The 13519-nt window shown below is 29.0% G+C and overlaps 1 protein-coding gene across 2 annotated transcripts; it reads right to left on the reverse strand.

The window, feature by feature from the left end:
* Positions 1 to 764: 764 nt before the first annotated feature.
* LOC129290520 (transcription factor TRY-like) lies at positions 765 to 2771 on the reverse strand. Of its 2 annotated transcripts, none has more exons than XM_054927310.1 (3): positions 2636 to 2771; positions 2125 to 2212; positions 765 to 972 (listed from the first exon to the last, which is right to left on the reverse strand). In XM_054927310.1, exons 1-3 carry the CDS (start codon positions 2688 to 2690, stop codon positions 861 to 863), a joined length of 255 nt encoding a protein of 84 aa, XP_054783285.1. In that variant the 5' UTR covers positions 2691 to 2771; the 3' UTR covers positions 765 to 860. The 2 variants fall into 2 exon arrangements, with proteins under 2 accessions (XP_054783285.1, XP_054783284.1); XM_054927309.1 differs by having other exon boundaries at positions 765 to 975.
* Between the last annotated feature and the right edge of the window lie 10748 nt (positions 2772 to 13519).

Below are 13519 nucleotides of genomic sequence, written 5' to 3' on the forward strand. Positions count from 1 at the left end.
GGACGGGACGACTTTCAAGACAGGACAGGACATTGGACAAAAATTTAGCATCGGTTTTTTTTGTTTGTTTGCAGGATGGAGTGTCCCATCCTGTAAGCACCCTTAATCTCTGCCAACAATATTTCCAAAAAAAAAAAAAACCTTGACATTAACGATTCAAATTAATTCAAAACTTCCTTCATGACATAAAAGTGGAAAGTAATTTCGTTTCAAAGGAGGGCGTTTGCAAAATAAAGTTATTCTAAAGGGCGCTTTTAAGATTTTTAACATGCATCATACAAAACAACACACACACTCGAACACCAACATTTTCTGTCTACTGATGACTCAGATCACACCTCCGAGCGATAATATAAAACATGTAGTCTCAATCAGCAGGGAACAGAACTACTAGTAAAAACAAAACAAGAACAGACATAACAAAAGTATGTGCAAGATCTCACTCAATAATTTTTATTTTAACTCTTTCCTAATTTCTATTTATTTCGATGCAAATTTGACTGTGACTGTAACTGGCGTAGTGGATGATACTCTCGTGAATGATCACTTGATCAGTACGTGCATGGATCTCCCATCCTTTGTTTACAAAAATCAAATGAATATTGTTTAATTTGGTGAAAAATGAAAAAAAATTAATGTTGAATTTATTAAATGATAATTTCAAAGAACAAAATGACACTCATGTCTTACTGCTTGTAAGGATAACACCAATGATGATTATACCATAAAAAATAACAATGATGAAAAAAAGAACAGAAAGAGAGTTAATTATGAGAGATCCTCTATTTTCGGTCACAAATTATTACAGAACAATAGGTTGTGAAAATGATAGCATTATAGGATTAATTTGTTTATATCTGCTAATTAAGTTTTTCTCTTCTGGTAGCGAACACTTGGGAATGTCTCATAATCCAAAACCTCTCAATCTCTTCAGCTTTCCGACCTGGAATCCTACCTGCTATCAGACTCCATCTGCTGACAGAATATTTCACTCCCAAAAATTAAACAAATAAAAAGAAAAGACAGAAAAATTAAAACTTGATAACTTTCTTTATCAACCTTTGATGCTGCTTCTGAATTCTACTTCATGGCCCCTGGTGCTTTTCATGAATTATATTATATATAGAGGACTGTGTAGTGGTGCATACTTCGATGGCACTGTCTTTTTAATATATTAAAATAATTACAATCCTCCGTTTTTCTGTCCTAAATAGAATCACAATCAAACAATGTCGCGCGCGCCGTGGACAACAGAATCACCTGACCTTCTTTTTTTTTTTTTTTAATACAATGCCACGGAAAACCCGTGCTGGAGTTGTATATAAGTGCAGAAGGCCAGGTTATATAGGAATGACACAACAAATTATGGCTGGAATTTTTTTCTTTTCATTTCCTCTTGTCTTTAAACATAAGTAAAACATCTACAAGTATCCCACAGAGTAAAAATAAAAAATTAATTAATTAAAAATTGGTTTACAAATATTGAAAAATATTGTGGAAAAAAGAAGAAATGGGAAAAGAAAGGCAATATCTATGTATTACAACATAATAACATTGATTTTTTTTATTTTGATTTCAATATAATACATAATGTTTTGAACTTTTATAATAATTTTTGAATATAAAATATCATATTTTGAAATGTATACAAAAAATCAAATAAAATATATTAAGTGTAATTTGGATTACATATACTTTTCAGAAAAGTTTTGTCCGTGCGCGCGCGCGCGCGCGTATGAACACAATTAAGAATAGATCCACAAAGAGTGTAAGAAAGGACATGAAATGCCTTATTTAAAATTTATTTACGTAAAAACACGTACTTGATTTTTTTTTTTTTGTTGGGGTAAAAAAGAGTAGTAGGTATTATGGGATTTTCTGATATTTCCAGATGATATATACTCTACATATACTGCACGCTTTCTCATCAAAATATCTTGACATGTTTGGATCCCCAAATAATTGAAAAGGTTCCTTCGCTTCCCTTGGAAGAACAAGCAAAGGGGAAAATAGATTATCACAAAAGCAGTTTATTTGCAGTGGCCGTTGTTGATACATATAACAAACATGGAACTGGTAAAGCAATTCAATATTGAAGATGGAACAAAACAAGCTTTAATTTACCTGTCTCCAACGAGGCTGTACATTCTGTGGATGAGATTTTCTTCTTCCTCCGACATGTTTATGAACTCCCACTCCACACTGCTCACCTCTGCAATTACATGCAACATATATACACCAACATAGGCTCACATATCAGCCAGCTTTAGCCTAAAACTAAAAAGTCTGCCATATATAGCTGCAGACCCAGAAAGGAGATCTTCTTCAAAAGCTATTTTTAACCTAAAAAAAAGTTGAAGTTATTGATGGAAAACTGTGATCACAGAAGTCTCTCAGATCTGGAACCTCAACGACACTGTAGAACTAGAAGGATGGAAAAACTGACCACCAGTTCAATAAAGAAATAAATAAAGCAGAACATCGTGAAATAACTGGAATTAACGGGACCGCAAAGGTCGCTCAGATCTGATTTAAGGATATATATAGTTCCCGAGCTGAGTTAAGGAAAATAAGGAAAGAAACCCAGAAATGAACAATGGACGATGAAGAGAATAAGAGATAGAATGAAGCAGACCTTCAGAGTCAGAGGTATTAGTAGTCTTGCGTTGCCTTGTACGTTGTTTGTCCATGGAACTTTCCAGAAATGGCTAGCCAGCTTAAGAGGAGAATTGATCAGAGGCTTGCGATTTAAAGAAGCAAATAACGGAGACCTTAGCACAGGCTTTTCTCTATGGGCACCTTCGAGGGCATAAAACAACGGCGCATCCAATTCTTTCCCTGTTTCTTCTCGTCCACTTGGCAGAAATCTAGCCGTTGAATTCATCTGCTGTTATGGTAGCGCCACGTTGGCACTCGGAAGTTTTCTCTTAAGAATTATGTACTGTTTCAGGTACTAATTGTCAGGCTATGCTTACTTATAACTTTCCAACCGTCACAGGCGAGTTTTATATTTTTCCCGATGGTGGACCTAAATGCGACATCTTCACAAAGTTTACTCCTTCCAATTTATGTTATTGGTCATTTTTTAAAAAATAAAGTGACTTATTTTATAAATTATTAAATTAATAATGATATTTTATTTTAAATAAAATATCTAAAATGTCTATATTATTCTTAAAAGATAAAAAAAAATAAAAAATAATATTATATAATTTATTTATTTTTTGAGAGTTATGTTTGTAATTTTACTAAATTTTATTCTTTATATTTTTATTATATTAGTATTGATGAGATTGATAAAAATAATTTATAAATAAAATCAGAGAGAGTATAATGCAATAATATTTATTGAAGTTCGTGCATATTATGTCACAAAACAATACTATGAAACTTGAAAGTACGCAAATTTAGTGAGGGAAAAAAGCAGGCACCAAAAAAAAAAAACTGTAAGAAATAAAGTGGGGTTTGATAAAATAATGATTATGCGTTTTACATAGGAGAGTCTTTGACATGAACGGTTAGTGTGGCTTGCCATACATGAGTACTGTTGATGCTAGAATATAGAAATTAGTGTCAGTCCTCATCATTCCTATATGTACCATAAAACTTGCAGATGCTCTTTCACGGCCCTCTCATTATTATCCAAAAGCCTCCTCTATCTCTTGAGCTTTTCGTCCTGGAACTTGATTTTATCCCATCCCGGAGCAAGTTTAATTTTGCATATATACATGTGCATGGAAATAGGACACTGTGATTGTAGGGATATAACTTAAAGATATGCAAAACTTTTTATCATTTATTCAAACCAAAGATTTACAAAACTCTCACTTTCTTTCCTTTACTACGCATGTACGATAAGTTGGTTAATATATTTATTTCATAACTTCTGAATTTTTCTTCACTCTTCCATTTTTCACCGCCATTAGCCTGGTTCTCCATAATTTTAGACTTATCAGTTTTATTATTATTTTGTTTAATTAGTCGGTGACTCTTTAACATTGGAGGATTCCCGAACATAAAAAGAATGAACAAATAATTAAAGACAGAAAAATTAACAGATAATAAGGAAATAAAGAATATAAGGACAGAGAATCAATCGGATTGAGGGTACTTCGCGGACCCTCGAGCTTTTGTTAGGATATATCTAGTGGGCTATATTACAGATCTCGATGGTGCTTTGTTTTCAACAACGAATTCTACCTTGACTGATAAATAAATATGAATAAGTGGGTTAAGAATATGGGTTAGACTTGGGGGGCCAACTCGTGAATTGACCTATTTTTTAAAAGATTAATTTTTAAAAAATTTGATGTCTTTTCATTGATGATTCAGAATGACTCAATAAATTTTATTAAATTTTTCATTAATGGGTTTCTTGCAACGTAAAAATTAATGAATTATTTATCTGTATACTCCCTTCATTTAAAAATATAAAATATTTTTAATTAAATTTTATCTTTAATAAAATAATTACTTACTTTTTAATTAACTTTATCTTTTCATATTTACCCCTATTAAATACCTTATAATAAATGTAAAGTCATTATCAATAAGGGCACTTTAAAAAAAAAGACATTAATCACACCTCAAAAAATTAAAAATGCTTTATATATTTAAACATATAACTCTTTAAAAAATACTTTATATTTTTGAACGATAGGCCCATTCATTCACTCCCCTGTTTTTTAATGGTCACTCTCCATTCCTAATAGATAACTATGCTTAATGTAATAAATTTTGCAAACAATTCTTTTAATTTCTCACATCAGGTTTAAAAAACCAATGAGCTAAAAAATAAACTTTATGATCTAGATTTAAATCTGAATCTATTTTTAAGTTATTATAACTGATTGACAAATGATATGCTATAAAACCAATACATTTAAATTTAGTTTATGATTAAGTGTATGTTTGGATTAAATTTTTTTTCACTGAAATTAGAAATCAACTGAGATTAAAAAAAAGGTTTATGATTATAATATGATTTATATTTGGATATGTTTCTTTAAAAGTCTGTTGAATAACTTGAAATTTATTTGAATGATTTGATTTAAAAGCCTAAGATGTATAATGACAAAAGTGAACACAAGTTTTCTTGTATATATTTTAATGAAAAATATTAAATTTTAAGTTATAATTTAAAAATAGAAGTTCATATACAATTTTATTGTTTATAAATTATAAAACTCTAAAGTAAATTAACAAATTACAAAATATTAAATTATAAAAAATCCTAAAATAACCCTATGTGCATGCAGTAAAAAAGTCATTCTAGATGCAATGGCTGGAGTCTAGAAATATCCAAAAAATAGGAAAAATGAAAAAGAAAAGAAAACAACTAAAATAAAAACCAGATAAAGAGTTTATTAAGTTAAAAAATATAGATAGTAGAGGCCAAAATTATTCAAAGAGTTTGAATGTCAACAGGAGTGGACAAGGGACATGAATGTAATTAATAAATGGTAGAAAAATGTAAATAGCATTAGATGCTGTCAAGATGGGACTTACACAACATTAGAAGCCAGAATTATTAGCTTTTGGTCTAACAAAGGTTTTAGGATGAAAGCTCTTTTCAAAATTTTTTAAACCAGATAAAAATATAATGAGCTTTTTAGACTTAAACTTCAGCCAGAATCCTTCAAACCTTAGTTAGAGTCCTATCCGAACATACTCTGTATCAATTTATGACGAGGCATGCAAATAGCAAATGAATTTACGTACAATATTACTGTTACAAAACAGAAGTCTGAAAGCACGTTTACGCAAATCAATTTATGATCTGCTAATCATTTATCTTCTGCATCCAAATACTCGGGGACACAGTTTTACACACACACAGGTTAGAGTTAGAGCCAACATTTCTGTGGTATTTTCAGTAGTCAATTCTATATATCTTTTTTTTTTTTTTAAACTTCCAACTAGGCTAGCTAAAGTTAGAAATGAGATGCACCTAGAGCTAGTAATCAATTTTATATATCTTCAATCTTCAGATTTGAGCACCATCAGCAGCTTGTCGCGCGTGTTCATATGTTCCATTCCATTTAACCTGATTATTATTATTATTAATTGTATAGATTGATAGCAGTGGCAGTTTTAGGACTCATGACCAATGGGGGCAAATTTTTTAAAATAAAATTTAATATAATTAATTTTTAAATAATAAATATTATCATCATAGACACATCTAGTTAGTCATGGTAATATAACTAATTTTATTAAGAAAATATGTTATCAAAATGATATATAAAAATTAAAATTATATAAGAATATATATAATTAAATAAACTATATACCATAAAATTTTAAATATAATAGCAAGATTTTTAAATTTATCCTAATTTAGTATTGTGCAGAATTCAATTCATAAAATTTAGTTTAATATTGTTACTCCTCTAATGATATATTTTCCATAAAAATAACATTACGACCAACCTATACAAATCATGTTTTGATATATTAATTATTTTTAAAAATTATAAATTTAAAATTACAATTTAAACATGTGCATGCAAAAAAATTGCTAAAAAATATAAAAAGTAAACTAACGTTTCAACAAAAAATAAACATAAAAATGGTAATATAACTCAAACATCCTTTCAACAGTATAGTAGGGTAAATAAAAAATATTTACAGAGCAAGAAGCAATGTAGAGGAAAAATATAAAATATTACCTGCTATGGAGATGAGTTGCCGTGGATGCACTTCACCTTTCTTATATTGTTTTCAATTTTCTGTTAATTTGATCTCTCACTGATTGTATATCTCCTCGCCCAGCCCCTTTTCTCCCCTTTTTTGTTTTCAGTCTTCATTTATCTTCGCTTCACAGTTCACCTATAATATCATCTTCGTCCAGTGGTGCAAGATCAGGGGAAGGGGGGGCATATTTGAACCAAACTTGCTAGGTACATGCAACTTTAAAAGCTTCAGTGGGGGTAGTCGCCGACACTGAGGATAACGTAGGTCTGCCTTTGTTGATCTGCATTCATTAGAGGCATTATAATTATTGAAAGCATTTTTAATATTGAAGATGGAAGAAGCTAGCTAGCTGTAATATATACCCGTCTCGAACGAGTCTGTACATTCTGTAAATGAGATCTTCTTCCTCTGACATGCTTATGAACTCCCACTCCATGCTGCTCACCTCTGGATTTGCACAAAGTAAATACACAGTAACACAGATCAGCTTGGATAAGACTATAAGTGAGCAGAGCTACATAGAAAGGTAATCTCCGTCAAAAAAAATTAAAAAAAAACTGTTTATAATAAACCTATAAGCTTAAGTTGATCATATACTAAAGCAATCTAATTAATAACTACTGCACCCAGAAACAGGCATCGATCACAGATATGATGTCTGGTGAAAAACACTGAAATAACGTGACCAACTCAGCTCTAGCATGTTGAAGTTTCTTAGATCTGGAACTTTAATCAAACAGCTTATTACGAGATTTAGATTGGAGTCTCGATATATATGTATATTTAGAAGCTGTAATGTTATGAAAGAAAGAGATGAAATGAAGTTGACCTTGAGGGCAAATGCTAGTTGGCTTCCGTTTCTTTCTGCGCTGTTTGTCCATGGGCTCATATGTATGTTAAGCATTAATGGTTCTTGTATATAAAATAATCCATTAAATTTGGACGATTTAAATTAAAATCTGGGTGGCCCATCGTGCTCATCACCAAGATGGATCTGTTAGGAATGGGGGCACCATTCAAAAATAAGGAAGAGAACAAATATTAAATAAAAAGTAGTAATAATTATACATTTTAATTCAAAACCTAAAGATTTAAATTTACAAATCATTTTATTTTATCATATAGTATTTGTTATAAAACTTAACTTCATTTAATGTGAGATTTTTCATATTCATTCAACTTCACTCACACTTAGACATCACAAATTTTATTTTGTAACACGCGCGCCCCCGCGCGTGCGCGCACACACAAACCTCTAGGACAAGAAAATAAAATTTCTTTTTGTTTTTAGCTTTTTTTTATTAGAATCCATGTTAAAAAGAAAATGAGATTTTTGTTGAGAATTATACTATATTATGTTTTTTTATTAGGTTCACTTTCAGGTTAATTTTTTGATTATATATAATTTAACCATTTTACAAAGAGATGTGGAAATGTTGTTGACAATTAAATTTTGAGAGTTTTTTTTTTTTGAATTATAAGATATTATCCAATAGTGAAAACCAACTCGATCGTCCGAATTTTTGTATGAATAAAAAGAAAAGAAAAGAAAAGAGCTTCAGAAAGAGCATTGAGGGAAGTGGATGGCATGAAATTATTTGGGAATCTGGATCTTTGCTTTTTAAAAAAGGTGATTGATTGTCAGTTGCTTGTGGATAAAGTTAAAAACGACTGCACATTTATTTTCAACAGCTATTTGTATTTCCTTTTTTCTTTTAAACTCTCTCCCTCTCTGGTTCTTGTCCTATTCCTAACAAACTTTCCTCCTTAACAGCCTGCTGCCAATTGTCTTTCAAGTAGGTGAATTTTTTTGGTAGGCATGAAATTTCGGTCAGACAGGTTTTTATAATAGAAGTTTTCTACGAAATAAAAAGCCCATACATGATAACAAATAATTGAAACGAAATTATAAGCACATTTTTTTAATGACTTAAATTTATTATAAGTCATTTTCAAAATTATTATTACTGCTATTTAGTATTTACTCGTACTGTTTGTCTGTTTCGCTGTTTTATAACATTGAAAAAAAACCAAAATTTGCTTAAGAAGCATTAAGTCTAAACTTATTTCCATATCTAACCATGCAGTACTCCCACAATCCTTTTTATATAACGCACTCCCAGTCTTTCCATCAGAACTAAGGAAAGATTCATATAAATTCATTAATTTTGTCTAGAAATGAAAAAAGTTATTAACTTTTTGTTTATAGTTAAATTTAAAACACATGCCTTATAATGATTAAAAAAAGCCAAACAAAAAATAGAGCAACAACACTGGAAAATTATAATAAATGCTTCCTTTGTTGCCTTGTCATAAGAATCAGGTGTTTTTTTTTAATAAAAAAAGGATTAATTGGAGGAAGTGTATATATATTGTTAAACTCATTATATCAGGTATATTTGAGACAGTCTATTTTACTAAAATAATTTAAACTATTTAGTTAGATATACCATAAACTTTATATCTTCTAATCTATTTTTTACCCCCAGAGACTAGGTCTATTCAATTTTTTCTTTTTCTTCCTCTCTTTCTTCCTTTTTAATCTCTTGTTATTTTCATCTTTCATTTGTTCATTCTTTTTCTCAATTTTTTTTATCTCTTGGCTCATAATATTATATTCAACTCATTATATTAACTATACTTGAGGATAATTTATTTTATTAAAATAATTTAAGTTATTTAGTTAGGCATATCCTAAACTTTATATATTTTTAATCTATTTTCTAATTGCTATATATGGGATTTCTTTATCTCTAATATGTGTGTGTGTATATATATATAATGTTTTGGTGGGTAGTAAACCTGGATTAGGGTAATTAAGAAGATTAAAAGAAGATATGAACACTTCCTTTGAAACGTGGAGAAAATTACACTAAGGTGAAGCAGATATGTTTTCTCGTGGTAAAATTAGTTTTTTACAATTTTCAAATCAAAGACCATCGCATCACTTTGATTTTGACCAAAACTAACGTAAAAGCCAAGCATACACGAAGGTAATCTTCTTGTGTTTTTTTTTTCAAGATTTATACTAATTATAATCTATTGAAGTGTAAAAATATTTGAGATATTGTTGGACGTTAAATATTAATACAATTTTTAATAAGAAATTAAATTTTGATTTGTTATATTATGAAAAATTAATTTTTCACTAGATCCTATATGTTGGCTGGTTATGTTATTAGGATTTATCCATGTTTTATAAAATCATGTGAAAATTTTATAAGCACTGTCGCAAACACTTTATAAGTTGTAAAACTTGTCAATCATGCCCCTCCAGAATCCCTCACAACTAACCAAAAAAAAAAAAAAAAACGCAGGCTTTTTAACCGAGAAAAAAGAAGTGCGGGGTGGTCAACCAGAACCTTCCGGTTCAATCTCGGATTCAAGAATGGCTGCAAGGTTACGTGGCATGCTGTCATTCGTCAGTCTGGCAACTGATCATGCGTCAAAATGACGTCGTTTAACGATGCACGGAATTTTCATCCCGCAACGGCACATGCATTGGATTCGGTTGCCTGTCCAATTTTTATTTTTGTAATGCTCATAAATATTTTTTTTATTAAAAATAATTTTATTTGAGATATGATATACACTAAATGTGGACATTTAAAAAAATATCAATTTTTATTAAGTATAATAAGTTAATAAAAAAATTATTTTTACTGCTATTTTTAAATTTCACACAACCTTTTAGAAAAAAAATATAGATTAATGACATAGAGTTCGCCGTAGTTTTGCCAAAATTATAAATCTTCTTTCAATTGCCAAAACTTGCATATTTTTAAGAAAATATTAAATCACACAGATTTGTTCTAATTTTTACTTAAATCCTATTTTATTTTCCTAAAAACGTTTTAGATTGTAAAAATAAAAATGGTATACCTTTAACAATATTTAAAAAGAAAACATAAATATAAGCGCGTCATTTTTTCCGTATTTCAAAAGAGAGATGTATCTATGTTTTGAAACAAGAAAAGCGAGTAGGTCTGCTTCTAACTGCAGCTTCATTTTTCTGGTCGACGAATATAAGAGAAATTGAAAGATGAATGTATTAGTATTTCTAGCCAGCTACTTGCATCCACGAGCTTTATATGAATTTGGAACCGTCTGTTTCTATTAGCTCCATTTTCGTAGTGGATAATAAGTTTTTGTTATTTGGGTTTGTTAAAGACTTAAAGCTTGTTTTCGGCAAAAATAAAAAAAAGAGGACTTAAAAAGCTTGTTAGAATCAAGATAGATATCAGATTTAAAATATTCATAAAAATACTCCAATATTATTCAATAGCAAGACTCTTACATTGGTATTTGCTATCATGAATCATGATTAAACACATACTCCCTTCAGTCCTAGACATGTAGTTTATTTTTGGATTTTTGTTTGGTCTTATATATATATATATATCTATGCATATATGTATAAGGTTTCAACTCTCATTTTGTCTTTCTCTTGTATTAATTTTTTTCTTTTCCATAACACCCTTATTGGAGCATTTATATCTCTGCGTTGTTCTTACAGAAGTTTCACAAACTCTCTATAGAATAATTATAAATAACCAACTCATTTGCCTTTTTAAATTACTCCTTGCACTTGAGTCAGAAAATAGTTTTAATGTGCCAGCCATTTTTTTTTAGTTCCGCCGACTTGAGGCAGCAAACTTTTTCATCAATTTCACCAACAGCTTAATCATTAAATGAACAGTTATTATCCCATCTGCTCAATTTATATATGACTTCTTGAATTTGTTTTTCTCTTTTCAATAGATGCAAAGTTGAAATACTATCTCAATTTAAATTTATAAGATATGTTTAGATAAAATTATGCATACTAATTAAAAAAACTCATCAAATACATTTCATAACTTTATTTTTTTTCAAAATAAAAATATAAACTTTTAAAAATACCATTCATTTAACACTTTATCTATAAAAGCATGTCAAAAAAAGAGAATATAATGTGAAAAGTAATATTAAAAAACATATTATTAATGAAAATCATATTTCCATCAAAGTGTTTTATGTATATATATATTTGAGATTATAAATCTTTTTTAAAAGTGTCTTATAATTTAAGATGGATATAATATTTCAACTTTGCATCTATTAAAGATAGAGAAACAAAGCATTTGAGGAGTCATATAAAAAATTAAATTAGAATTAAATAAATATTTTAATAATCTGCTATGATTAAAATTGGAAAATATTAATTAGTAACTCCTCACATGATTTACTTCCTCTGTGTAATATTATAAGGTATTTCCTTTTCAAAATATCATGTTAAAAAATATAAGGTAGTTTGGATCTTTCAAGATGCAATCAATAAATTTTTTTTAAAAAATTCTTAATTAAGGTATAATTAATAATGTTTTTTAATTGAACCATCCTATTAAATAAAAATAAACGGAAAAAATCATGTAATTTTACAAATAATTTTCTGATTTATTGAGAATTTAATTCAATTAAAAATATTTTATAATATTAAAAAAGGGCATAATAAAAAAAAATTTAGAAGACGCCTTATGATAACTAACGAATGAGAATTTATTAGGCACGGGTATGGTAACATTATCCTCTCTTGCCCACATCGAGGTTAAAACTGTCTTTTCAGTTGGATTCAACATTTTCTTGAAAAAAGGTAACTACAGGTCAAGTGCCTCGAAATTTGTTTGGTTGGTTTGACCTTCGGTTCTTCGGCTTCGTTCCCACTAATGAGACCTTTGCGTATCGTCCTTTTCTAATTACAATTACAACTTATACAACTCACAATCACCATGCCCCCCTTTTTTTTTTTGGGCCAGAATCACTAGGCCGCTTTATTTCGTTTCTTTATGAGATGATGTGAAAACAATGTTAATGTGAACTTTATCTAAATGACGATAAGCATACTAGGATCAACCAACCTTATCTATTTTGGATCCTCTAACATTCCAACCTAACGTTGGGTATAAATATATCAACTTTATTGGAAGAAAAACTGTGCTATCAAGAGATGGATATATTTCTGTTTTTTTGGATAACCATGCCCAAATCCATCTACACAATTGAGTGAAAGTAGAGATAGAATTAATAATTTTTGTGCTGTCTATTATTATACTATATTTCTATCATTATCACTTAGAAATGTTCAAATTTAGTACTTTTCCAAATAGGATTATAATAATATTTTTAATGTCTATTATGACCTTACTATTATTATTAAATCGTACTTATTTTATTAATTTATTGAAATAAGAACATAATTACTTTTTTTTTTCATTCTTATATATTTTCATTTATTCTTGGTTTGGATCAGAAAATAGTAAGGGGAAAAACTGCTAAAAATAGTGTATAAAAAACTACTAAAAATAGTAAACTCCTTTCATTTTCCACGGCAAGTAGCATTAATTGTCTCCTAAACCTAAATTATTGAGCATATAGTGACTATTGAAAATATGATATACTTTTTCCATGTTGGTCCAATAAGAATTTAGATTATAATCTACAAAGCTGTGGATTTAAATCTTATTGTAAATGTGATGATTTTATTAGTAAATAATCTGCAAGTACTTTTCTTTGAGATTGAAAGCATCTTTTGATCCTGATGAATTATCGAGACTCAATTCACATAAACTTTTATTAATAAAAAAATATATGCTCTCTCTAGTTAAAATATAAGCATCTTTTGATAATAAACTACATTGTCAATAAAATTCTTATTTTCATTAAAATATATATTATTTTCTTCTTTTTACTCTAGTTTTAGTACACGATGGATGAGAATAATGTTGTAAATTTATAGACACAAAAATTTAGATTAATAAATTCAAGTGACAAAATGAAAAAAAAA

The sequence above is a fragment of the Prosopis cineraria genome, unplaced genomic scaffold (genome assembly GCF_029017545.1).
Source record: "Prosopis cineraria cultivar Desert tree isolate PC_DT_omini unplaced genomic scaffold, ASM2901754v1 PC13, whole genome shotgun sequence".
Lineage (NCBI taxonomy): Eukaryota > Viridiplantae > Streptophyta > Magnoliopsida > Fabales > Fabaceae > Prosopis > Prosopis cineraria.